Here is a 27,506-nt window from a genome sequence, read left to right as displayed (position 1 = left end):
GAATTAATTAGATTCTTACAGTATTAGACATAAGGCCCTCCAAAGGGAACATTCCACATTATGGTGAACAAGACGGACAAGAAGGGTTCAACAAATAAAGACTCACTCACCATGGCTGGTATTCAGTGGTTTGGGGATGTGCTTGGTTTAGTTGTTAAGAGAGAAACAAACCATACATCGATTCCAACAACATAAAGCTAATAACTAACTATCATTAATTCTCTCACCTGTAGCTGGAATTGGGTACTGAAATTTTTGAAAATGTTGCCTGTTTGATGTATGACACCCTGGATTGGAAGAGGCAACACCAACACTATTTGGAAAGCATGCAGCTTATAAATATTCCACAAGTGGTTAGTGAGAAACCTCTCTTGGAAGCCATGTCAGTTACTGAGGTAGGCACATCCTGGAATGTCTTCAGTGGGCTGAATGATGAACTGAACAACTTAATTGTCACATTTGTAAAACGTATGAAGGAAAAATTGCATAAATACTTGTAGGAAGGAAATACGGCCTTCTGGGATTTAAGAGGTAAGAGTGGGAACAAGGAGAGCTCCCCAAACACAGTCTAAAGGACACCTATGTGGTCAGGACTTTATGAAGCTCCCTAACTACCTGCACTCACTTTTAGCCCCTGGCACAATAATTAACACCTGAAACAAAGAGGGATATTGATAAGTTAATCACATTGTTTATTTAGCACCTAAAATAATGACCAAGACTCATCCCCTGTCCTCCTCATTGAGGTTGACTTTTAAGGAGGATGGCAGTCACGTTAACAGTGGTTTCAACAGAGCATGATGAGCGCTGTGAGAACAGCTCGGGCTGCGGTAGAAACACTAAAACATGGCACCCAACCTGATCTTGAGAGGAGCAGCAAGGGGAGAGGGAGGAGTTGGGAAAGCCTCACCCAGCAGGGTAAGTGATGTGGGTGAAGGCTGCGTATGAACTGTCTACCGGAAAGCCTGATGGGGGAAGGGACAGAAAGGTATTCTCAAGAAAGGGGCAAAGATGTACACACATATAGGGCCAAAGGAAAGAAGTATTAGCTCACAAGCCAGGACCACAGGGTAGGTCTGTGCTCCCAGGTAGTATGTGCAAAATGGAGAACAACACGAACTCCTACTAAAGAGACAGGAGGAGGATGCCCTCTGGTGCTGAGTTAGAGAGTTTGGGTTGTACCCTGAAGGTTATGGGGGACCACTGACGGAGTTTAAAAGGGAGCGTGGCATGATTCTGAGTCACCCAGGGACCAGTGCCCTGTCTCCCCATCCCTTTCCTGGCAATTGCTCATTGGGCTCTGTTAGGGAAAATTGAAAAATGTCCATTAACCATTAACTTCTTCCCTCCCTCAGACAAAACCCTTTCATTTGATCCTAATATTAGCCAATGGTTTTGTGGTGTGAACGTAAATATACAATCTCAGAATCCCGTCAGACCCCATCACGCCAGCATTTGACGAAAGAATCTCTCAGCTGGATACCTCAGTCATTTCTTTTGACTACTTCTTTTAGGCTCCACAACCTGTTGCTCCAACCCCTGGCAAGAAGAAAGCACAGTATGAGGAACCCCAAGCCCCACCATCAGGCATGTATGAAACCTGAAAACCAACAGTGTGAGCTGGGGCTTTAAGGAATACTGACTAGCCTCCATATTGCCTTCAGACATCCCTCCACCTACACATCCTGCATTTATTAGTGCATGGTCATAGTTTGAATTTATGGATCAAATTTTGATGGAAGAAATGGAGACCACATCTTAAGCGAGCAATGACATATTGTATATTTTACAGTAGCTTTCGTCTTCACAACTGAAGTAGACATGAGATATTACAATGACTTGCTGAATCCAATTCCAGAAGAATTCATTTCTGTGCCCCTGATACTGCACTGTATGCTGGAACAGGTAGGTGGGTATACGCCGAGGCTTTTTTCCCAGGTGGGTCATCTTGTCAGTCACTTCAACTCTCTTTGTTTGGGGTTTTAACTATTTTAAAACTACACACATAATACCTGAGTGCATTCTCCTTTATAAAGATTAGAACATTTTAGATAAAACTAAAGTTTGCTTTGACCATCTGTTTTAATATCCTTTCTTTTGCAATATTCTGGAACAATTTATATAACATTCCCTGAAGTTTCAGCAGACATGGCCTTGAAACTATCTGTGTCTTCTGTCACTTTTAAATTTATTTTTAAATTTACATCCAAGTTAGTTAGCGTATAGTGCAATAATGATTTCAGGAATAGGTTCCAATGACTCATCCCCTATGTATAACACCCAGTGCTCATCCCGACAAGTGTCTTCCTTAATGCCCCTTACCCATTTAGTCCATTCCCTCACCCACAACCCCTCCAACAACCCAAAGTTTGTTCTCTGTATTTAAGAGTCTCTTATGTTTTTTCTCCCTCCCTGTTTTATATTATTTTTGCTTCCCTTCTCTTATGTTCATCTGTTTTGTATCTTAAATTCCACATATGAACGGAGTCATATTATATTTGTCTTTCTCGGACTGACTAATTTCGCCTAGCATAATACCCTCCAGTTCCATCCACGTAATTGCAAATGGCAAGATTTCATTCTTTTTGATTGCAGAGTAATAGTCCATTGCATGCATATATATATATATATATATATATCCATTCATCCATCAATGGATATTTGGGCTCTTTCCATACTTGGGCTATTGTCGATAGCACTGCTATAAACCCTAGGGTGCATCTGCCCCTTTGAAATAGCACACCTGTATCCCTTGGGTAAATACCTAGTAGTGCAATTGCTGGGTTGTAGGGTAATTTTATTTCTAACTCTTTGAGGAACCTCCATACTGTTTTCCAGAGTAGCTGCACCAGTTTGCATTCCCATCAGCAGTGCAAAAGGGATCCTCTTTCTCCACATCCTTGCCAATATCTGTTGTTGCCCGAGTTGTTGATTTTAGCCATTCTGACTGGTGTGAGGTAGTATCTCATTGTGTTTTTTTTTTCAATGTTTATTTATTTTTGAGAGAGAGACAGAGCATGAGCTGGGGAGGGGCAGAAAGAGAGGGAGACACAGAATCTAAAGCATGCTCCAGGCTCTGAGCTGTCAGCACAGAGCCCGACACAGGGCTCAAACCCACGAAGCATGAAATCATGACCTGAGCTGAAGTCAGACACTTAACACCCAGGCACCCCTCATTATGGTTTTAATTTGTATTTCCCAGATGATGAGTGATGTTAAGCATTTTTTTCATGTATCTATTAGCCATATGGATGTCTTCTTTGGAAAAGTGTCTGTTCATGTCTTTTTCCCATTTCTTCACTGGATTATTTGGTTTTTGGGTGTTGAGTTTGATAAGTTCTTTATAGATTTTGGATACTAACCCTTTATCTGATATGTCATTTACAAATATCTTCTCCCATTCTGTTGGTTGCCTTCAAGTTTTGCTGATTGTTTCCTTTACTGTGCAGAAGGTTTTTATCTTGATGAGGCCCCAATAGTTCATTTTTGCTTTTGTTTCCCTTGCCACCAGAGACATGTTGAGTAAGAAGTTGCTGCGGCCAAGGATAAAGAGGTGTTTGCCTGCCTCTAGGATTTTGATGGCTTCCTATCTTACATTTAGATCTTTCGTCCATTTTGAGTTTATTTCTTGTGTATGGTGTAAGAAAGTGGTCCAGGTTCACTTTTCTGCATGTCACTGTCCGGTTTTCCCAGCACAATTTGCTGAAGAGACTGTCTTTATTCAATTGGATATTCTTTCCTGCTTTGTCAAAGATTAGTTGGCCATACGTTTGTGGCTCCACTTCTGGGTTCTCTATTGTGTCCCGTTGATCTAAGAGTCTGTTTTTTTTGTGCCAGAACCATACTGTCTTGATGATTACAGCTTTGTAGTGCATCTTGAAGTCCAGGATTGTGATGCCTCCAGCTTTGGTTTTCTTTTTCAGGATTGCTTTGACTATTCGGGGTCTTTTCTGGTTCCATACAAATTTTAGGATTGTTCCAACTCTGTAAAGAATGCTGGTGTTATTTTGATTGGGATAGCATTGAATATGTAGATTGCTTTGGGTAGCATTGACATTTTAACAATATTTGTTCTTCCAATCCGTGAGCATGGAATATTTTTCCATTTTTTTGTGTCTTCTTTAATTTCTTTCATAAGCTTTCTATAGTTTTCTGTGAATAGATTTTTCAACTCTTTGGTTAAGTTTATTCCTAGATATTTTATGGGTTTGGCTGCAATTGTAAATGGGATAGCTTCCTTGACTTCTCTTTTTGTTGCTTCATAATTGGTGTATAGAAATGCAACTGATTTCTCTGCATTGGTTTTATATCCTGCAACTTTGCTGAATTCATGGATCAGTTCTAGCAGTTTTTTGGTGGAATCTTTTGGGTTTTCCCTATAGAATGTCATGTCATCTGCAAAGAGTGTAAGTTTGACCTTGCTGATTTGGACGCTTTTATTCCTTTGATTGCTGATGCTAGGACTTCCAATACTATGTTGGATAACAGTGGTGAAAGTGGACATCCCTGTCGTGCTCCTGACCTTAGGGGAAAAGCTCTCAGTTTTTCCCCATTGAAGATGATTTAGCAGTGGGTCTTTCATATATGGCTTTTATGATCTTGAGGTATGATCCTTCTATCCCTACTTTCTTGAGGGTTTTTATCAAGAAAGGATGCTGTATTTTGTCAAATGCTTTCTCTGCATCTATTGAGAGGATCATGTGGTTCTTGTCCTTTCCTTTATTGATGTGATGTCTCACATTGATTGTTTTGTGGATATTGATCCAGCCCTGCATCCCGGGTATAAATCCCACTTGGTCATGGTGACTAATTATTTTAATGTATTGTTGGCTAGTATCTTGTTGAGGATTTTTGCATCCACGTTCATCAGGGAAATTGGTCTATAGTTCTCCTATTTAGTGGGGTCATTGTCTGGTTTTGGAATCAAGGTAATGCTGGCTTCATAGAATGAGTTTGGAAGTTTTCCTTCCATTTCTATTTTTTGTAACAACTTCAAAAGAATAGGTGTTAACTCTTCTTTAAATGTTTGGTAGAGTTCCCCTGGAAAGCTTGCCAGCACTGGACTCTTGTTTTTTGGGAGATTGTTGATTACTAATCCAATTTCTTTACTGGTTATGGGTCTGTTCAAATTTTCTATTTTTTCTTGTTTCAGTTTTGGTGGTTTACATATTTCTAGGAATTTTTCCATTTCTTCCAGATTGCCCAATTTATTGACATAAAATTGCTCATAATATTCTCTTATTATTGTTTGTATTTCTGCAGTGTTGGTTATGATCTCTCCTCTTTCATTCTCAATTTTATTTATTTGGGTCCTTTCCTTTTTCTTTTTGATCATACTAGCTAGAGTTTATCAATTTTGTTAATTCTTTCAAAGAACCAGCTCCTGTTTTCCTTGATCTGTTATACTGTTTGTTTTGTTTTAATTTCGATAGCATTGATTTCTGCTCTAATCTTTATTATTTCCTGTCTTCTGCTAGTTTTGGGTTTTATTTGCTGTTCTTTTTCCAGCTCTTTAAGGTGTAAAGTTATGTTGTGTATCTGAGACCTTTCTTCCTTCTTTAGGAAGGCCTGGATTGCTATATACTTCCCTCTTATGACCACCTTTGCTGCATCCAGAAATTTTGTGCTGTGGTGTTATCATTTTCATTGGTTTCCATGTACTTTTTAATTTCCTCTTTGATTTCTTGCTTAGCCCATTCATTCTTTAGTAGGATGTTCTTCAGTCTTCAAGTATTTGTTGTCTTTCCCAATTTTTTCTTGTGGTTGATTTCAAGTTTTGTAGCGTTGTGGTATGAAAATATGCACAGTATGATCTCAGTCTTCTTGTACTTTTTGAAGGCTGATTTGTATCCCAGTATTTGATCTATTCTGGGGAAAGTTCCATGTGCACTTAAGAAGAATGTGTATTCTGCTGCTTTAAGATGAAATGTTCTGAATACATCTGTTAAGTCCATCCGATCCAGTGTGTCCTTCAAAGTCATTGTTGCCTTGTTGATTTTCTGTTTAGATGATCTGTCCCTTGACATAAGTGGGGTGTTGAAGCCCCCTACTATTATGGTATTATTATCAATGAGTTTCTATATGTTTGTGATTAATTGATTTATATATTTGGGTGTTTAACGTTGGGGGCATAAATGTTTACAATTATAAGGTCTTCTTGATGGATATACCCCTTAATTATGACATAATGCCCTTTGTCACCTCGTTATAGTCTTTATTTTAAAATCTAGATTGCCTGATATAAGTATGGCTACTCTGGCTTTCTTTTGATGACCATTAGCATGATAGATGGTTCTCCATCCCTTACTTTCAATTTGGAGTTGTCTTTAGGTCTAAAACGGATCTCTTGTAAACAGCATACAGATGGATCTTGTTTTCTTATCCATTCTGTTACCCTATGTCTTTTGATTGGAGCATTTAGTCCATTGACATTTAGAGTGAACACTGAAATATATGAATTTATTGCTATTGTGTTGCCTGTAGAGTTTCTGGTGGTGTTCTCTGGTCCTTTCTACTCTTTGTTGCTTTTGGTCATTTCTCCCTCAGTGAGTGACCCTTAAAATTTCTTGCAGGGCTGGTTTAGTGGTCACAAACTCGTTTAGTTTTTGTTTGTCTCAGAAACTTTTTATCTCTCCTTCTATTTTGAATGAAGCTGTGCTGGGTAAAGAATTCTTGGCTGCATATCTTTCCAATTCAGCACACTGAATATATCCTGCCATCCCTCTGGCCTGCCAAGGTTAAGGACTTTTTTTCTCTTGTTGCTTTCATGATTCTTTCCTTGTCTGTGTATTTTGTGAATTTGACTATGATATGCCTTGTTGATGGTCGGTTTTTGTTTTTGTTGTATGGGAGTTGAATGGGAGTTCTCTTCTACTCTTTTTTTCTTTCCTTCATCTTCTGGGACCCCTATTATTCAGATGTTATTCATTTTTAATGAGTCACTGAGTTCTCTAATTCTTTTGTTGTGCTTTTTGCCTTAGCTTCCCTCTTTTTTTTGTGATTCATTATTTTCCATAAGTTTGTCCTCTGTATCGCTGACTCACTGCTCTGTTTCATCCATCCTTGCTGCCATGGCATTCATTTGAGATTGCATCTCAGTTATACCATTTTTAATTTCGTCCTGACTAGATTTTACTTTTTTAAAAATCTCTGCAAAAAGAGATTCTATGTTTTTTTCAACCCCAGCTAGTATTCTTATTATCATGATTCTAAATTCTGGTTCAGACATCTTACTTGTATCTGTGTTGATTAAGTCCCTGGCTGTCATTTCTTCCTATTCTTTATTTTGGGGTGAATATTTTTATTTTCTCATTTTGGAGGAAGAAGAGTATTAATTATTTTATTAAATTATTTTTAACATTTAAAGAATTAATTTATTTTATTGAAAAAATAAAAATTAAAAAATTAAAAAACAAAAAATCAAATAAAGGGTGCTAGATCCTAGGTGTGTTTTGGTCTGGTTGTTGAAAGAAGCTTGATAGAATAGAGAAAAAAAGGAAAGAAAAGAAAAGGGAAAAAAAATGTTTGAAAATTTTATAAAATGAATACAATAAAATAGATAAAATGAAATGATGAAAGTAAATTACAATTTTAAAAATATTATAAAAAATAAAATATATAGTAGAAAAAATTAAAGAAAAATCTTTTATAAAAACGGAAAATAAAAATAATTTTTTCTCTTTCTATATTCAAGAATAAGAAAAGAAAAAGAAAAAATTTGAATAGATGGACCAGCGAACAGAATGAAATACAATTGAAGTTACATCCATGTTCCCCCAGAAGTCAAGCTATGAAGCACTTTATAACCCATAAACTTAGCAGGCGGAGAGACTTGTGGTGTTTCTCCAGAGGGTAGTTGGCACAGTTGGACAGGGCTTGGTGTAACAGCTCAATTCTCCACTAGATGGCGCTGCTTAGCTTCATGGGGTGGATCGTTATGCACGAGTATGCCTGTATGTGCATGTACAGGAGAGGTGAAAATGGTGTCACCCAACTACCTAGTCTCTGGTATCAGAATTATGTGCTCTCGCCCACTGGCAATCAAGCACCCCTGCTTTGTCTTTGGCTTCCGTCCACTCCCTGCTTCTACACCATCTGCAACCAAGCCATCAGCCTGCCAGGTGGCATCTCCCTCCCGAGTTTTATCTCAGATGCAGCTGTGTTTCCAAACCCCTCACTTCTGAGGGCCCTATGGCTTTGACCTACTCCACCCCTCTGGAGGAGGGTCTCCCCAAGCAATGGCCAGGTGCTGACCATCCCCAGGAACGTTCCTGCAACCGCACTGCTGTAGATGCCCAGAGACTGCCACTGGGTGCCAGCCCGACCCAGAAGAAGTTCACATGATTGTGTAGCAGCAGTGTTTCAGGGATTATGGTGAATCACAACACACATCTGGCCCCAGGCTTCACTGCCCCTTAATGTCCTTGTTCCAACATCAGCAAACATGGCTGTTCTCCAGGGTCCACTGGAACCTTTGCCACACTGCCTCTACCAAATGTCCTCCCAGCATCTCTCCCCGTGTGGCCCAAGGACCCCTGGGACCTTGCTGTCTTCTCCTGGGGATTCGCCCTTCCCACCAGAGTACTGCCAGGTATGGAGCTGAGGAGTTTCAGACTCTGGGATCCCCTGTTTATAGAGTCCTAATGGTATTGAAACCCTTTCCTTTCTCCTTTCTCCCTTTCTTGTTAAGTCCCTTATGGGTGTTTCCACTCTTTCTCTTTCTCTCCAGCTGCTTTAGGGGGGAGTGCTTTTCCTATACTCTCCCCCTGTCTGCTCTTCTCTCCACAAGCAAAAACAGCTCCTTACCCTCCGCGGCTTCTCTCTCCCCCAGTTCACCTCTCTGCACTGCATACGTGCCTAGTTCTCTGGTTCAGGTTATGCAGATTGTTTTGTAAGTCCTCAGATTCGTTTTCTAGTTGTGCAAGATGATTTGGTATAGATCTAGCTTCTGTTCAGGGAAGAGAGAAGCAAAAACCTTCCATGCTGCTCTGCCATCTTGGCCCCTCCCTCCTGTGTCTAGTGTTATTTTAATGAATGAGAAAGGGGAGGTAGACAGGAGGTTAATGGTCTTTGTCTTTAAAATTTCTTTTATACTTGTAGGTTTAATCAGGTTTTTCTCTTTTTCAGGCCAATTTTGATCATTTGTGTTTTTTAATAAACATCCCCATTTTATTTGCGTTTTTAATATCACATAAAGTTCTTTGTTCACTTACACACATTTTAAAGTTTCCTTTGCATCTGGTTATGTTCCTTTTCTATGACTGATGTTATTTATTTTACTCTTCTGTTTTCTTGATCATGGTTGTCAGTGGTATATCTATTGAATTGGTCTTTTCAAAGTACTAGCATTTTGTTTCATTGACCAACTTTCATTTTACTTTTTGTTTAATTAATTTCTTCATTCATCTTTATTATTTCCTTCTTTCTACTTTCTTTATTTTGTATTTCATTTGAATTGAAAGCTTATTTCATCTATTTTCAGGCTTTTTGCTTTACTTAAAGCCACACATTTCCTTTGAGTATTTCTTTGGCTGTATCTTGATGCTTTCAATCTATTCAGTTCTAAATCTTTTATTTTCCATTGTTTACTGTCAGTTCCGAATTTTATTGTGTTATGGGCCATAAAGATGGTCTGCATCTTAAAAAATGTTTTTTAATTTCCTGAACTTCCTGTGTGACCTGATATATGTGATCAATTCTTGTGAGTTTTCTAGATGTATTTGAAAAGAGTTGTTATAAATTAACTCACTTAGAGTTAATTTATAGAACAACCTTACAAACCTTAGAACAACCTTACGAAGCAGAAACTATTTTTGTTCCCCATTTTACAGATAAGGAAACTGAGGCATAAAAAGGTTAAGTAACTTGTCCAGTGGTCAGTGTCAGAAATTGCTTTTAAACCCAGTCAATCTGGGGGCGCCTGGGTGGCGCAGTCGGTTAAGCGTCGGACTTCAGCCAGGTCACGATCTCGCGGTCCGTGGGTTCAAGCCCCGCGTCGGGCTCTGGGCTGATGGCTCAGAGCCTGGAGCCTGTTTCCGATTCTGTGTCTCCCTCTCTCTCTGCCCCTCCCCCGTTCATGCTCTGTCTCTCTCTGTCCCAAAAATAAGTAAACGTTGAAAAAAACATTTTTTTAAATAAATAAATAAACCCAGTCAATCTGAGTGGAAAAGTATTTTGATGGCTTCGCTTTTTGTCTTATTTCTTCTAATGTTGTTTATAAATCTGATGTCAGTCAAATACGTTTTCTTTGTAGGTAATCTGTTTTTTCTTTCTGGCAGCTATTAGAGTTTTCTCTTTATAATTCATAACACAAGGTATGTCCAGGTATGGCTTTGTTTGTTTTATCGTTGTCACTAATGCTCTAAAGGAGTATAATCTGGTTTCCCGTTACATTCTGAATAATATAAAAAATTCCTTACACTGGCCCATAAAGCCCCAAAAACACGGTTCTGGCCTGATCTGTCATCTCATCTCCTGCCCCCACCCCCACCACACACCCCCCTCATCATCCACATAGGCTTTCTGGGCTTTCGTCAAATACACTATTTAATTCCACCTTAGCTTTTTACTCCAACTCCTCTTCCTAGAAAGTTTTTGACCCTCATGTCTGCAAAAGGGTGGATATTCCTTGTCATTCACTCCCCAGTGGAAATGACATTCCATAGTCTTTCTCCCACCACCTGATCTAAAGGAATCCCCTGACAACACAGAGTGCTTGTTACCACATCACTTTGTTTAATCCTCTTATCAACAACTGCTCTTCTTAAAATAACTTACCTGCTTTGTGTCTTACCTACCTCCCCTCACTAGAATATAAGCTCCATGCAAGCAGGGACCTAACTCTAATCTTGTTCACCACCATATGCCCAGCACACAATAACCACATCTAACCCACAGCAGACACTGAATATGCATTTGCTGAATTAAATCTATCCTCGGGGTATCTAGGTGGCTGAGTTGGTTGAGCATCTGACTCTGGATTTCGGCTCAGGTCATGATCATTGTGAGATGGAGCCCTGTGTCAGGCTTTGCACCGATGGCATGGATCCCGCTTGGGATTCTCTGTCTCCCTCTCTCTGCCCCTCCCCCACCTCAAAAGTAAATAAAACATTTAATAAATAAATACATATATCCTCAAATATTATTTTTTCTATTAGTTTATCCATTTATTAGATGGATGTTGGAACTTCTGGTTTTTCCTCCTTGTCTTTTAAATTTTCTATAAATTTTATCTTCTTGGGAAATTCCAGCTTCACTTCCAACTAATTCATTCTTCAGTGGAGTCCAGTCTGCTATTGAAGTTTTTTCTCGAGGGTAAATGTTTTTAATTTATAAATTCTCCAATTTCTTTTTACAACTGCTTGTTATTGTCCTTAGTGCATGGATGTAACATATCCCTATACCCTTCTGAATATTCAAATGTTTATTTTAAAGTCCTTCTCAGATTCCATCATCTTTTACCTCCAAGATACATTTTATGTATGTTGACTGCTTAGATAAGCACACTCACAGTTGCCTTTCATTACCCCATTATGTTTCTGGAAGACCAGTATTTTTATTATATTAATAAATTTGTAAAAGCTGAAAAGCCCTCTAGAGCTTGCAGTATCATCATTTTATTTATCTTAGTCTTTCTTATTTTATTCAACTCAATCCAAAGCAACAAACATGTATTAACATCTGCTGGTGTGAGGCACCAGCAGATGACCTCAATTCCTCACACAGGAAGGCACCCAATCATAATACATGTTGATTGAAAAAATACTTAATAATGGGATGACAAAAAGGTGAAATATAAGAGGAATGGGATAGAATTTTCCAAGACAGAATATTGGAGGTTGACATTTCAGAGGTAGAATGGTTTTGAGTGGTCTTTTGTGATTGGAGCGGGTCCAAGAGACAATCGAAGGTAGAAAGTGGAGACATGAGTGGCTCTTTTGAAAGTAAGGAGTTGACAAAAGGTGATGGATATGAGGCTATTTTGTTATCCATCTATAGCAGCGGTTTTCAGCAGTGGCTGATTTTGCCTCCTAGGGGACATTTGTCTGGAGATATTTGGGTTATCACCATTACAGGGGATGCTACTGGCATCGAATGGGTACAGGCCAGGGATACAGCTAAACATTCTCCATTGCACAAAACAGAACCCACAACAAGTAACTGTCTAATTCAAATGTCTCAATTTCCAAGGTAGAGAAACTGTATAAAAGGATGTGAAATCACAGAGGATGATTGCAGGATTTAAGGAGACACGAAAAGTTGTAATTTAGGTGCCTACCTTGATTACATTTCAACTCCTTTTGTTTACCATGTAAAATTGAACAGGCCATTTAATCTTTCTAGACCTCAGTTTCCCCATATAAAGGAGACTATTACCCTTGACTGATCTCACCATCTGTCATTATCTTGAAGAAGGAATGAGGACTTGATTTGAACCCAGTTCTTCCCACTCAGTGGCCTTGGGCTTGCACCAGTCACTAACTTCACTCACCCTAGCTCTTCCTCTGTAAAATGAAGAAAATACCTACCCCACAATGTTGCTGTGGCACTTAAATGAGATAATGGCTGAGAAGCTGCCCCGTACAGTGCTTGGCATATCATAGGCACTCAATAAATACTTCTTGAACCCAAAGGGTATGTGAGCAGTTTTGAGTGCTTTAAGAGAAAGAGCAAATCATTAAGAAACAAAAAAATTCTTATATGGTTATTTTGACTCCTGCCATAGTAAATTTTCCTATTTACCATTTACATTTCATGGTATCTATTTTAATACATACATTAAAATTATATCTACTTTTGTGCCTGGATTATAAACACTTTCCCTTTTGTTTTGTAACCACTGGTAGTTACATTGCCACTTTGTGTCATCACTGTACTTTACTGGTAGGAACCGCCTTGTTTTTACTGTACCCGTAAACCGAATCCTCCCACCTGTTCATTTTAACAGGTTGTGGCAACTGAAGAAGACCTTGTCCCACCCAGTCTGGTGGAGCCACCTCCCAGAACAGATGGGTTGGACCACAGAATCGCCGCTCATATTGTGTCCATCCTGCCCTCTCTCTGTCTCACGGAGAGGGAGCAAAAGGTCAGACGGCATAAGATATCCAAAGAGTTTGCATGCTTTGAAAAAGTACAGATTCTCTTTTTAAGTCGATGTATTTCAATTTGAATAGAATCTCCATGAAATATTCTTATCCGAAGAAGAACATGAAAGCAGAGCAGTGCCCAAAGGCCCTCTCCTATTGAACTATCATGATGCACATGCCCACAAGAAGTACGCACTGAAGGTAATAAAACTGGATTACCCAGAGGAGAAGGGATGCAAGAAAGCCCATTTGTAATTATTCAGTTGAAGAAATTGCAGTTAGTTTTACCAGTGCTAATTAAAAGTAACAGTCAAAGGGCTTGCAAAGTGAGACCTCTGAAAATAGAGACACATAAAGGAGCGAAGAAAACTTGCCTAATTATAAGGGTCCAATTAGCCATTTAATTGATTGTGAGTACACTGGGGCACCTGGATGGCTTAGTCGGTTAAGTGTCTGACTTCAGCTCAGGTCATGATCTTGCAGTTCATGAGTTTGAGCCCTGCATCAGGCTCTGCACTGACAGTGCAGAGCCTGCCTGCGATTCTCTCTTTCTCTCTCTCTCTCTCTCTCTCTCTCTCTCTCTCTCTCTCTGCCCCTGCCCCACTTGCATTCTGTCTCTCTCTCAAATACATAAACGCTTTAAAAAACTGATTTGAGTACACCACATTCGCATTAAAACCTTCTAGTTACTGGCTTTAAATATCTTACTAATGTGAAAAACTAGTGAAGGCCAAAGAAGAATCCCAGAAGGGAGAGATGAATGTATATGAGACTTTGGCAGTTTGTCACAGCGAGTGAAGAATCCATCATTTCTGTGCACCAGGAACCTCTGGCAAAGTGAGAACGAGCTTTTTTGACCTTCAGCAAAATACCAACACTTTGTCTTCCCCAATTACCATTGATTTCCCCTGTTCCCAAATAATGAGCGAAGGTATCAGGTTTTGCCTTCTCCATATGCATAAGGCACTTGACAGCTTACTCTAATGTCTTCTGTCATGTTGCGCTTTTTCATCAGGACCAAAAGAATTTTGACCCAGTTCAAATTGAGCAGGAGATGCAGTCCAAGTTGCCACTGTGGGAATTCCTTAAATTCCCTCTGCCCCCGCCATGGAACAGCACTAAGCGTCTAGCTACAATTCATGAGCTCATGCACTTCTGTACAAATGGTGAGTACGTTCTTTGTCTTAGCTCGAACTCATTCATTTATGGTCATATGTGCTTCTTAAGATTACACCCCTATTTGCAAAAAGTATTTTGATTACTTAAAGACCTTTCAGAGACTGAGGTGGGTATTTTGATTTTCTTACCTTGGATAATGTCATTAGCGATAGCGTGATAGCTGTGATGCATAACATTCTTCAATTTGATACACTGGGTTTTCTTTCCATCGTGTTTCCATGACAAGAATAATCTGCTCCTTTCTTCCTTCTCCCTGCTCGCCACCCCGTGTCCCCCTCCTTGGCATCATTGGAGAAGACATGGTGATCTCTATCTGAGGTTAAAGCACTGAGTAGGGAGCCCCCTGGCGGTGTGGTGCTGAGAGTGTGTCCATTCAGGTTCCCCTCCTCTCGCAAGGGGAGGGGCCATTTTATGCTCTTGGAGGGAATTTGGAGAATCTAAAATCAGCTTCTCATTGCAGAGTTCACTGAGATTTGAGATACAGTCATTTCCTTAAAAATCTTTATTTCCACTTGAGGCAATCTGCAGATAGATTCCTACTTATAAGAAGGAATATGAGGGGCTCCTGGATGGCTCAGTCAGTTGAGTGTCCGACTTCGGCTCAGGTCATGATCTCACAGCTTGTGAGTTCGAACCCTGCGTCGGGCTCTGTGCTGACAGCTCGGAGCCTGGAGCCTGCTTTGGATTCTGTGTCTCCCTCTCCCTCTGCCCCAACCCACTCACATTCTGTTTCTGTCTCTCTCAAAACTAAATAAACATTAAAAAATATTAAAAAAAAAAAAAAAAGAAAAAGGAATATGAAATGGCATAGACACCTTTATTGGCCAAGAAAGCATTTGACCCAGAGAAGAGAAAAAGCACCTCAGTTTCTCCCCTTAAGCAAATCATGAAATATTTTCATCTCGATTTCTTCTTTAACTTTTAAGTAAGCCTAATAACAGAGAAAAAACCAAAATCTTTTGAATACTGTCATGCCGTCTCCTCATGGAAAAGTAGGGGATAGCCTGCTGGCCTGGGCATGTGGAGACAGTTGTTGACATAATCACTCTCTTCCTGATGTTCCTGAGAACATCTGTCCTTTGCCTGTGTGCTGCCACACCTCACCTCCTCTTCTGCCTCCGTTCTCTCTCTACCTCGTCCTACACGCAGCGTAGAATTCTTGCGTCTGTTGCCACCATTGCAACTTCACACACATCCCACTTATGGGTTTCATCCCAAACCCTTGCTTCTCCTCTTCTCTTCCCTCCTTCAGCACTTCATACTTACCAGATCCAAAACCGAACTCTTGACTCCCCAAAATTTCTCCCTTCACAGTCTTCTTTATTTCAGTAAATGGCAACTATTTTCTTCCACAACCTTGCAAGTCATTTCTGATTCCTCTTTTTTTTTATGCCCCACAACCAATCCCACCGCATCCCCCAGTGATGCCAGCCCAGTCCACCATCGCCTCTCGCTTGGGCTATTTCAATAGTTTTCCAGTTGGTCTACAGCCTTTCACCTTTTTACCTAGCCTTTGCTTCATGCAATAACTGGAATCATCCTTCTAAAACGTTAGTCAGACCATGTGCCTCTTTAACTCAAAATTCTCGAGTGGCCACCCGTGTCACTCAAAGTAGAATCTAGACTCTTCTGCCATCCATATTTTGAGCTCATCACCTGTCAAGCTCTCACTGTTCCATTCTATCTACATTGGCCTCACTGTGATTCCTTGAACATGTTGGTCACCCCACTGCCTCAGGGTCTTTGCACTTACTCTTTCTCCTGTGTCTATCACTTTTTCTCCCAGATAGATATTCACAGAACTTGCTCTCCCACTTCTCTGACTACCTTATATATATATATATATATATATATATATATATATATATATATATATGAAGCCCCTCCCCAATCACTGTCACTTTTTATCCCCTCACCTGGCTTTATCCTTCTTATCATCTCTGATATGGTATACACTTCTCTGTTTACCCTGTTTCCAGTCACCAAAATGGATACTCCATAAGACCAGGAGGTCACTGCTTAGTTTACTGCTGTGGTCACAGTTTTTACTATACTCCTTGCCCACTAATATGTGCTCAAAAGATATTTGCAAAATGAATGAATGAGCAAACCTTCCTTAGTTCTGTAACTTTTCCCCTTTCCCTGTTTCTCTTCTGAATTTCCTCATGATTTTTCCAAAAACACATGCCCTTAGTTCTATTGGAGAAAAAGCGGAGGTTACCCCAGAATCATTGATCTGCCACTATCATTTTACTTTTCCTCATTGCATCCCATGATTATTTGCTAATACCTACCTCATACCCCTCTAGTTTGAACTTCTAAAGTGCAAGAACCAAATCTTTTCTTTGAATCTGAGGCATCTATGACAAAGCCTAATACTTAGAAAACAAAACGAGTGAGCAGGTAAGTGAGTGAGTAAGTGGATGGATGAAATAAATACTGTAAGAGAATAAAAGCACAAATGGAGGGGTGCCTGGGTGGCTCAGTCAGTTGAGTGTCCAACTTCAGCTCAGGTCATGATCTCACAGTCTGTGAGTTCAAGCCTTGCATCGGGCTCTGTACTGATGGCTCAGAGCCTGGAGCCTGCTTCCAATTCTGTGTCTCCCTCTCTCTCTGCCCCTTCCCTGCTCATGCTCTGTCTCTTTCTGTCTCAAAAATAAATAAAAACATTAAAAAAAATTTTAAAAAAGCACAAATGGATAGGGCCAATTGAAAGCTGATAACCTTTGAAGTGCAATTATTATTTTCACCCACCAGTTCAAGTGGCTGAAAAGAGGCCTTTTCTGAGCCCTAAGGGTCAGTAAAACCTACTGAATGTAACAGTGTATGTTAGACACAAGTGAGTAGTTTGTTTGTTTCAAATTATAACAGTGGCAAAGGTGCTTTTGCTTACAAATCATAAGTTTTAAACATATTCAATCATTATGGTACCCTGAAGAATCCATGTGAATTAATACTAATACACCTAATACTGATTAAGCTATGAAGCAGTTTGTGAACATTATCCTGATAGATTATACCTTGATTGTGCAGCTTCCTTATTATTAGGCACTATTGACATTTGTTGCAGAACTGTGGAGCCCATGTTTAAAGTCAGGTCAACACCCATCATGATATGACTGCCTTGTTATTGCGGTGGACAGACCCTCTGGGCACCCCTCTGTCAGCCCTGTACCATGTGGTAATAAGACCATTCCTAGCAGCATATAGTTCTTGCTTTCTTACAGAAGTCTTGAGCTGGAATGAAGTAGAACGAGCCTTCAAAGTGTTTACTTTTGAGAGCCTGAAACTCTCTGAGGTTAATGAAGAAGGCATACTAATGCCTTCTGAGATGATGTATGGAACAGATTCTGAGCTGTCCAACATACCGTGGGACAACCCTGCCAGATTTGCTAAACAGATAAGGCAGAAATACATCATGAAAATGAATACCCAAGAGGCCAAACACCAAACAGGTACAGTGCGTGGAGGGAACCAAAAGCATTCTTCCGTTTTATGATTGTTGATTTTTCTAGCATTGTGTCTGATGGAGTCTCTTTAAACTGACTAGATACTGAAGCCAAAGACAGAATTTTATTTGTGGATCAGAATTGGTCAATGTTGGTGCAAGAGGATGAGGTCAGTAAAGAACCTTCAGACCCTAGTCGGTCTGGTTCTAACAAAATGAAGCAGTCTGACCCAAACAGCAAGGAACCCTTAGACTATGAAAATATAGAGCTGTCAGAGCAGGAGACCAGCTTGAGGACTCGGTGCCAGTCTGCGCTGTCAGGTGAGTAATCGTGTGTGTGTGTGTGTGTGTAGACACTGTTATAGAATGTATTAACCCAAAAAATGATTCAAGAAACATTATCACTCATATGTGAAATTTAAGAAACACAACAGATGAATGTAGGCGAAGGGAAGGAAAAATAAGACTAAAACAAAGAGGCGGGCAAACCATAAGAGACGCTTAAATACAGAGAACAAACTGGCGGTTGCTGGAGGGGTATGGGGTGGGGGGATGGGCTAAATGGGTGATGGGCACTAAGGAGGGCACATGTTGGGATGAGCCTTGGGTGTTACCTATAAGTGATGAATCATTGGATTCTACTTCTGAAAACTAATACTACACTGTATGTTAATGAACTTGAATTCAAGTAAATAAATTTAAAATTTAAAAAAGAAACATTATCTAAATTTAAATGCCCCCCTGTTTCAATTGAAAAACTATTTAACATCTAAGGTATTTGGTTAATTAAACTTTGCTACTGAGTGAGTCCTTGTTATTCCAACCCTTGTTTTTAAAATATCCTAAAGCCTGTTAGTGCACTCTTACCTGAGTAAATATAGTGAGGTGAACGTAATTAAACTTTCCTCATTAGTATTTCATAGGGTTATTGTGATTATATGAAAAATTATTTTAAAACTACCTGCAATAAGATAGTGAACTGCCTACTACAGAGCTTGGTACAAAATCAATGCTCAGTGAAGAACACTGATTCCCTTTCTCTCCTCCTTATAGCTCAGCTAATGACTCTTATTCTAAAATATAGCATCATAGGGGCACCTGGGTGGCTCAGTCAGTTAAGCATCCGACTTTGGCTCAGGTCATGGGTTCAGGTCATGATCTCACAGTTCATGAGTTCGAGCCCCGCATCAGGCTCTGTGCTGACAGGTCAGAGCCTGGAGCCTGCTTTAGATTCTGTGTCTCCCTCGGTCTCTGCTTCTCCCCTGCTCATGCTCTGTCTTTCTCTCTCTCAAAACAAAACACACACAAAAAAACACATTAAAAAAATTAGAATATAGCATCATAAATGTTATATTAGGAAGTGTAGAAGCATAGGAGACTATTAGGCTAAATTTACTGGGCAATCTTATACATAGCTGTCAGATTAATCACTTAAAATACAGCTCTTAGTTTCCTGCTTACAACATTCAATGGCTCCCTACTAATGGAACCTAATTCTTTGGCCTGCTGTACCATGGGTCTCCAGTCGTACCAAATTACTTTTCCAAAATCTTTTTCACTTTTTCCCTTTTGCTTACTTATCCCATGCTCTGGCCAAACAGAATTAGGCTCTATTTCCTCTACACAGCCTGCTGTTTTCAATCTGTGTCTTTCCTCCACAATACCCTTCGCCTAGAGCTTTCTTTTTTATTACAATTAGGTTTCAATGGCACCTCCATGAAGCCTTGTTAGATGTGTCCAGCTAGAAATGGCTCCCTTAGCATTCCTGTGGTCACAGTTAATCTGTGCTCCCTTTATAGCATTAATGATCATTTCCTACTACTTATTACAATTATTCATATGTCTGTATTAAGTTTCCATAATACTATAGCTTCTTAAAGGTCACAGGTATGCTTATCTTAAAAATATTAACTGTATGCTGGGCAATAGAACAGGTATCAGCAAATTTTCACAGGATCAAAACTACAGAGTATATTCTCATACCACAATGAAATTATGGCGGACATTAGTTACAAAAAAAATAACGGGAAAATACCTAAAATTTCCAAATTAAGAAATATACTTCTGCAAAACACCTCACTCAGTGAAAAAGTCACAATAGAAATTAAGAAATATTTCAAGTTGAATAGTAATGGAAATACTGAATATTAAGATTTCTATAATGCAGCTAAAGCAAGGGATACTCAGAGAGAAGTTCACAGCTTTAAAGGAATACATTTTTAAAAAGAAAGCTAAAAATTAATTAGCCAAACATCAGCCTCAAGTTGTTAGATAAAGATGAACAAAATAAATCCAAATAAAGTAAAAGGAAGAAAATAAAATAAGAGTAAATTATTAAGATATAAAATATAGATGTAACAAGGAAGAACAAATAATATAACAGTGTGGTTCTTTGAAAAGACTTTTAAAATTGATAAATTATTTTTTTTAGAAAAGGCTGATCACATAGAAAGTAAGCATAAATAATAATAACAGGAATAAAAATCAATAGGAATAAAGAAACACACTTTTTTCTGATCCTACAGAAATGTAAAAGATAATAAGAGGATATGAGCAACTTTATTCCACTAAACATAAGAATAAAATGAGCAAATGACTAGAAAAGTATATCTTACCAACAGTGACTCAAGAAGAAATAGTGTTGTAATTGTTTAAATAAATTAAATCAATAATTAAAAATCCTCCAAGGTGCCTGGGTGGCTTAGTCAGTTGAGTGTCCAACTCTTGATTTCAACTCAGGTCATTATCCCAGGGTCACGGGATTGGACCCCACATTGGGCTTCATGCTGAGCATGGAACCTACTTAAGATTTTCTCTCTCTCTCTCTCTCTCTCTCTGCCCCTCCCCCCCAGTTTGTGCTCTCTTTATCTCTCTCAAATAAAAATAAATAGGGGGCGCCTGGGTGGCGCAGTCGGTTAAGCATCCGACTTCAGCCAGGTCACCATCTCGCGGTCCGTGAGTTTGAGCCCCGCGTCGGGCTCTGGGCTGATGGCTCAGAGCCTGGAGCCTGTTTCCGATTCTGTGTCTCCCTCTCTCTCTGCCCCTCCCCCGTTCGTGCTCTGTCTCTCTCTCTCTGAAAAATAAATAAACGTTGAAAAAAAAATTAAAAAAAAAATAAATAAAAATAAATAGATAGATAGATAAAATAAATAAGTAAAAATATAAAAATCCTCCCCAAAAGGACACACCCAACACAAATATTCTTATTTACTAGTGGTACCACTCAAAAAAGAAATAATTTTGACCTTAAAAATTATTCCCGGAAATAAAAAAAGTGTATCCTTCCCTACTCATTTTAGAAAGCTAGCATAAGCCTTAAAATCAAACTGTCAACAATAGTACTACAAAAGAAAATTATACATCAAACAGATTCATGAACGCAGATGCAAAAATCCTGTATAAAACATACGTAAGCTGATCTAGCAATATACAAAATGATACTAATACATCACAAGCAAGTTGTTTTTATAACAGGAATAGAGAAAAAACATACATTGTAAAAATCAATATAATTTATCAATTAACACTAATGAGAAAAATTATATAATCATTCTCAATCGATGCAGAAAAAGCACTTAAAACTATAGAAATTCATGAAAAAAAAAACTTAGCAAACTAGCAATAGAAGGAAAAATTTTCTACCTTGTAAAGATTATTCTTAAATTGCTACAACAAACATTATATATCAAGATAAAATGTTTAAAGATTTCCCTTGACACCAGGAAGGTATATACTATAAACACTTGTATTCAGTATTACATTGGAGATGCTAGCCAACTCAGTAAGGTAAGAAAAAGAGATGAAAATGTAAGATTTGAAAAGGAAGAAACAAAACTATTACTATTTGTAAATATCGTGTATGTAGAAAACCCAAAATGATCCACACACAAAAAAGTCAGGATTAATATGATAGTTTAACAAGGAGGTCATGGTTATAAAAGGACACACATAAAATGTCTGCAGTGCTGGGACTTTATCATGATTCACGTGGGGCGCCTGGGTGGCGCAGTCAGTTAAGCGTCCGACTTCAGCCAGGTCACGATCTCGCAGTCTGTGAGTTCGAGCCCCGCGTCAGGCTCTGGGCTGATGGCTCAGAGCCTGGAGCCTGTTTCCGATTCTGTGTCTCCCTCTCTCTCTGCCCCTCCCCCGTTCATGCTCTGTCTCTCTCTGTCCCAAAAATAAATGATTCACGATACTAAGCATTTCTGTTCTATGTACTTCTCTGTATGTGTTATAACTCATAATTTTAAAAAGCATTAAACAAAAGTAAGTCATCAGTGCCATAAGAGAACAGATGTGAAGCCAGTACTTTTTAAACATTTATTTATTTTGTGAGAAAGAGAGAGAGATCGCAAGCAGGAAAGAGGCAAAGAGGGAGGGAGAGAGAGAATCCCAAGCAGGCTCTATGCTGTTAGCACAGAGCCCAACATGGGGCTCAATCTCAAAAACCATGAAATCATGACCTGAGCAGAAATCAAGAGCTGGACAATTAACTGACTGAGCCCACCAGGAGCCCCAAGTCAGTATTGACCAAATAGTCATCTTGCCATTTTCGTTTACTTAGATGAGGGTAAAAGAGGAAGTCATTGATAGAGTAGAATTAGGGAAAATCTGATTGCTGATTAGTAGACCAGATAAGTGAGGGTGAGGGGGACAGAGGAGAGAAGGATATAACATTTATTTAGTAATGCCCTGCTATATTCTAAGCACTATGCTAAGACATTTTACATATATTAACTAGTATTTAATATAAACTTCAAGTCTATGAGTAAGATACTATATCCCAATTCTAAAGACAAGGAGTTGAAGACCAGAGGGGTTAAGTAACTTGTTCAACTACATACAAGTAGGAGTAAGTCAGGATTCCAACAGAGAGCTAACTCCAAACCAGTGCTGTGTCTTGTGGCTTCCTCAGTTCCAGAAATTTCTTGTCTATGGGCTTAGCCACACTCATGGTCTCTTCTTTATGCTGATACTTAACTCGATTTTATTACTGTTGGGTCTTACTTCCCAAAAGGGTTGATTTCCTATTTCTCTGTTCTAAGTGCCCTTACGTATTAGCCTAGCTCACAGAAATAATTAAGCCAAATAAGTTAATCTGGGATTTTATGGCATTAGTGCATCCTGTGGGAATGTAAATATACGACAAAGAAGTCACTTTGTGTTAATATGGATCCAGAATAAGCCAGGAGAGATATAAGGCCTGAGGTTTTTTCCTTTGTGTTTTGTTCTTTTCTTTAGAAGAGCAACTGGTGTATAGTTTTCTTCAGGCAACTTTTGCCACCTGGTGGTCAGACCATGTAAATTAGCGTTCCAAATCCTGGTGGAAAGTAGATGATTTGAGCAACTCTAAATCTTCGGGGCTAAAAATGCTATAATGGATAGTGTGTCCTAGAGACGGAGCAATCCTTGAGAGCTGAACCCCCACAACCTGTAAAGGATCCTATAGGATGTGTATTGACCGTCATCAAGGAACTGTTACAGTTAGACAGGGGAGGGTGGCTGAGCTTTGGTGCCCCATGATGGCTGCTGTGTCTAAGGGAACTTGTTGTTGGTCTTGCGTGCCCCCGCCCTGACTCTGAATCGCACTTCTAAAGCAGCCACTTGAAATCGTTTGAAACAAAGCAGAAATTGTTCACGTATTTCCTGCAAAACCATCTTAGCATCAAATACATATAAAAACCTGTTGCTGGATGTGAAGGACTGAATATTTGTGCTTTTCTTAACCAAACACTGGATTTCCATCTGAGACTGTTTTTGAACTTGACAGGGCCTATTGGATATTTATGAAAAACCTGAGAGTTGATAACCGTGAGGCTATGGGTTTAGATGTGCCCTCTATGCTTGTTGGGTGTTTTTTTAATAAAGTAACTGCTTTGCAGAGGGATCTTGTTATCTCTAAAGTAAAACAGATTAGGAAAGCTGTTTTTCAAAGGGATGAGAAAGCATCCATTTCCAGATGTGTCAAAAACTACTGAATCACACTGTCAAAGGATTATGGGGTTGAAGGCAGAATCAGAAAGAAAGGAAAAAATGATTTTTACTCTACTATTAAATAAAGAGTTCAGATTGGTTTTAGAATGTTCTTTCCTTTGACAAAATAACTGATGCACAATTTTTTAAAACATATTTTCTAAACTGGAGACTTTTTCTGCTGGATCCTTAGACACAGGAGGGAATATCAAATCTCCCGGAAATCTGGCAGACCACAGAATAGAATAATTTTTATTCCACAGATTTCATATCAATTGCTTTAGGGACACAAGGGACATCATGGTCTATTTAGAGTTATAGTTGGCCCGAGTTTTCTCTTGAGTAGATGTATTTATATAAATACTGAACTGAATTGACTTTATAGTTTTCCCCTAAATCAAAATGGAACATTCATGCCATCACCTTCACCAGCCCAAGGCAAGATGAAACTAGTAGCAAAAATGTAAGTAGCTATGCTCCTAAAAGAAAGAAAAACATTGGTCTATCCTTGGTAGACATGATTAACTACTCCCGCTAGAGGTGTAGATACAGTTCTCTTTGCCACAGAATGAAGCTGAATCTTATGCTTACCCTAAAATAAGCTTTTGTTTTGGGTTCCTTCCACAGTTCTTCTCTCTCCGTATGGCTTTAGATACATTTCCAGTTTCATTATATGATATAGATTTTCCTCATTCAATCAGAACGAACTGTACTGAAGTCCCACCATGTGCTGGGCACTCGGGGTACAGTTACAGAAAATAAGAGCAGGTTCTTATTCTCCAGGAATTCACATCCAAGATGGAGAGACAGACACAAGTAAATATTATCAGATGCTAGTAAATGCCATGATTAAAAATACAACAGGGTGAAAGGCAGAAAAGCCCTGGAAGAGATGACATTGGAGTAACAATATGAATGAAATAAGGGGTTGAACCAAGTGATTATCTAAAAGCAAAGCAAGACAGAATGAAAGGCAAGTGTAAAAACTTTCAGGCACAGCAAGCAAGCCGGAGAGCCTGGAGAGGAAGGAGCAAAACGCGAGTGGAAGGGATGTGTTTGGAGAGTGACGGTGGGACCATTTTATATATGACTATGCAGCGATTAATTTGCTGTTGTTCTAAGGTTGGTAAAAAGCCATGTTGGCTCAGTTATTCAGCGGCATCACAAATACATTACCCCAAGATTCATCACCCACTCCGTTTCTTTGGTCAAACTGGGAATGTGCTATATAGTTTATCCATTTCTATATGAGAGATTCAGAATCACAAGAGCTGTAGTTTAATCAGCGAATATTTGCAACTCATAAAGGTAAAGGTACATTTTTAGAAGTGAGGGAGATAGCCTGAAGGCATAATTATCTGATATGATTTAGGAATGTATCATAGAGGAAGCTGGGTTCTTTTCCAAGGGTTTAGTATAACTTTTCTAGGTAGACACTGATTTAGAATTATTGACACAAACACCTTTTTGGAGGCATGAAACATGCCTTTCAGGAATTACCTTTTCAGCACAGAAACATAGATCATATGGGCAACAAAAAGGCACAGCACTGACAAAGGCAAGAACAAAGCCCAAACACAACTGGATGTTGGTGTCTTTGATTTACAGAACAGACCACGAACAATGAGATCAAAGATGAAGCAGTCACAAAGGCTGATCCTCTTGAAAAGGTAAGGAATTGTTTTCCTATAAGTGTAGATACAAGTAAGATGATCTGAGAAAACTGTGACCCAGAGTGAGAAACACACACAAACACACACACACACACACACACACACACACACACACACACACACAAAGGAGATGCTTAGCAGGATAAGGAAGGGGATTACTCGGACATCCTCAGACCAGATCCAACTGGAGAGAAAGGAGTTAATTTCACTAGCGGCTTAAGCAAAACTTCCAAGCTCCATGCTCCTCTCTAGACAGTGTGGCTTGGCAACCTCACAAACACCTGCTGACCATACAGCCATGTAGAACTAATGCTGTCTTGAAGTGAGTTCAGAAAACCTGCCTATAATTGCTAACAGGACTCAGAAGAGTATAACCTAACAATAAAAATATTTAGATTATGTTGCCCATAAAAAAAAAAAAAACTCAAAGGCATACTCTTTCTGGCAGCAGCTCTCCTAAAATGTTGCCATATGGATTTATACATATGCAGATTTCCCCAATTAAAATGGAGTGCATGCTGGTTAGTCGATGGAGTCCAAGAGGGCTTTATTTGGACTTGAACAAATTAAAGCTGAAATTGTACTCCTATGGTTTTTTAGAAACCCAAGAAGATGACTGTGGAAGCAGACCTGGAGGACATAAAGAAAACGCAACAACGCAGTTTAATGGACTGGAGTTACACTGAACATTTTAAACCGAAAGTTCTGCTTCAGGTATTAATGGACCGTGAGTCTCCAGGAGACGGTTGGACAGGTCTGGGGAGTCATGCTATGATTTAGAACAGTTCGCTTCTAGGTCACTCTCTCAGATCTACTTCTGATCAATATTCCCATTTACTTCAGCTTTAAAATGAATGTATTCCCAGATCGAGCTATGCACGCCCAGGGAATCTCCACCCAAAGGGATGTTTTTATAAAATCTTGAAGAAGAAAGGAAATAGACATGACTGCTGCACATATTTTCCAAGAACAAAAGTAAGGCATTATGGGAAAGCAATCTTATTTTTCCCATATTGCCTATCAGTTCTACGAAGTTTTCACTACATTTCAAAGTATTTTCTGATGCAGTTTACAGGTCAATGGAACCTGTGATAGCTAGTGTTTATTGAGCACTTACCATTTTGCTAGCAATGATTAGTATTATTTGTTCATTTAATCCTTGCAACAGTCCTTTGAAGTAGAAACCTATGTAAATAATAGAAAATTGAGACATCTTGACCAAGAGTAACTTTTGCCCAAGGTCACATGGCTGGCAAGTGAGAGAAGCAAGATATGAACCCAAGAAATCTGGCCACAGAACTTGTGCTCATGCAAAATAACAAGTAACCCTACATTTTCTGTGTATACATTTTATGCAAAAACCTTTACTTGCTTTTATCTTTTTAACTACTGACATCAAAGTTTTAGATCCACACATTTTTTTAAATGTTTATTTATTTGAGAGAGAGCTCATGCGTGCAAGGGTGGGAAGGGGCAGAGAGAGAGAGAGAATCCCAAGCAGGCTCTGCGCTGTCAGCAAAGAGCCTGCCGCAGGGCTCGATCTCATGAACCGGAGATCATGACCTGAGCCGAGATCAAGAGTCAGGCATTTAACCAACTGAGCCACCCAGGAGCCCCTACCTCTACACAGTTTTAAACCCAGAAAGTTCTATAAAGAGTCTTATGAAAAATAGCAACTCCCTCCTACCCCCATGCCCAAATTCTCAGAGGTAAAAATCTTCAAGGCACTTACAGGTTTCTTGTGTTACTTAACTCAGTTACCTCTAATAATGAGTATATTTTGTTTAGTTTTACTTTTGGTTGGGCATCACCATCAACTGATTCTCTCTTGAGGAAATAGCTGCCAACCCCCATCTAGCGTATGCACGTGCATGTGAACACACACACACACACACACACACACACACATACACACTCACTCATATACTCCCTTCTTCCCATTCTCTAACACTGTTAACTATATCATCATTTTTGTGTAGCTCAATATTGAATATTTAGTTTATTTCATTTTTATAAATTTTATTCATAGCTGAACTATTACATTTTCTTTCTTGATACTATTTTTGTTTTCCTTGGTGTTTGTTTTCCCATTTTTTTTTCCTTTGTGTAGTTTACTATGCATTTATATTACTCATCCCCAAACTCTCC

At 39.1% G+C, this 27,506-nt stretch overlaps 1 protein-coding gene across 9 annotated transcripts in view; it reads left to right on the top strand.

Annotated features, from left to right (window-relative positions):
- SPAG17 (sperm associated antigen 17) overlaps window positions 1-27,506 on the top strand; it is a 236,569-nt gene that overhangs the window by 86,304 nt on the left and 122,759 nt on the right. For 8 of the 9 annotated variants that reach the window (XM_045033353.1, XM_045033352.1, XM_045033349.1 and 5 more), the window contains 10 exons: window positions 234-395; window positions 1,515-1,587; window positions 1,793-1,905; window positions 12,947-13,084; window positions 13,173-13,286; window positions 14,101-14,251; window positions 17,492-17,719; window positions 17,815-18,033; window positions 25,294-25,355; window positions 25,959-26,072. In XM_045033353.1, the coding sequence (XP_044889288.1) occupies window positions 234-395; window positions 1,515-1,587; window positions 1,793-1,905; window positions 12,947-13,084; window positions 13,173-13,286; window positions 14,101-14,251; window positions 17,492-17,719; window positions 17,815-18,033; window positions 25,294-25,355; window positions 25,959-26,072 (1,374 nt within the window). The remainder of the gene's footprint in view (window positions 1-233; window positions 396-1,514; window positions 1,588-1,792; window positions 1,906-12,946; window positions 13,085-13,172; window positions 13,287-14,100; window positions 14,252-17,491; window positions 17,720-17,814; window positions 18,034-25,293; window positions 25,356-25,958; window positions 26,073-27,506) is intronic. The other variant, XM_045033351.1, reaches the window with a different exon arrangement.

The sequence above is a fragment of the Felis catus genome, chromosome C1 (genome assembly GCF_018350175.1).
Source record: "Felis catus isolate Fca126 chromosome C1, F.catus_Fca126_mat1.0, whole genome shotgun sequence".
In the NCBI taxonomy this organism is placed as follows: Eukaryota; Metazoa; Chordata; class Mammalia; order Carnivora; family Felidae; genus Felis; species Felis catus.
Note: the sequence above shows the minus strand (reverse complement) of the source record. Positions and strands in the feature narration are given on the sequence as shown.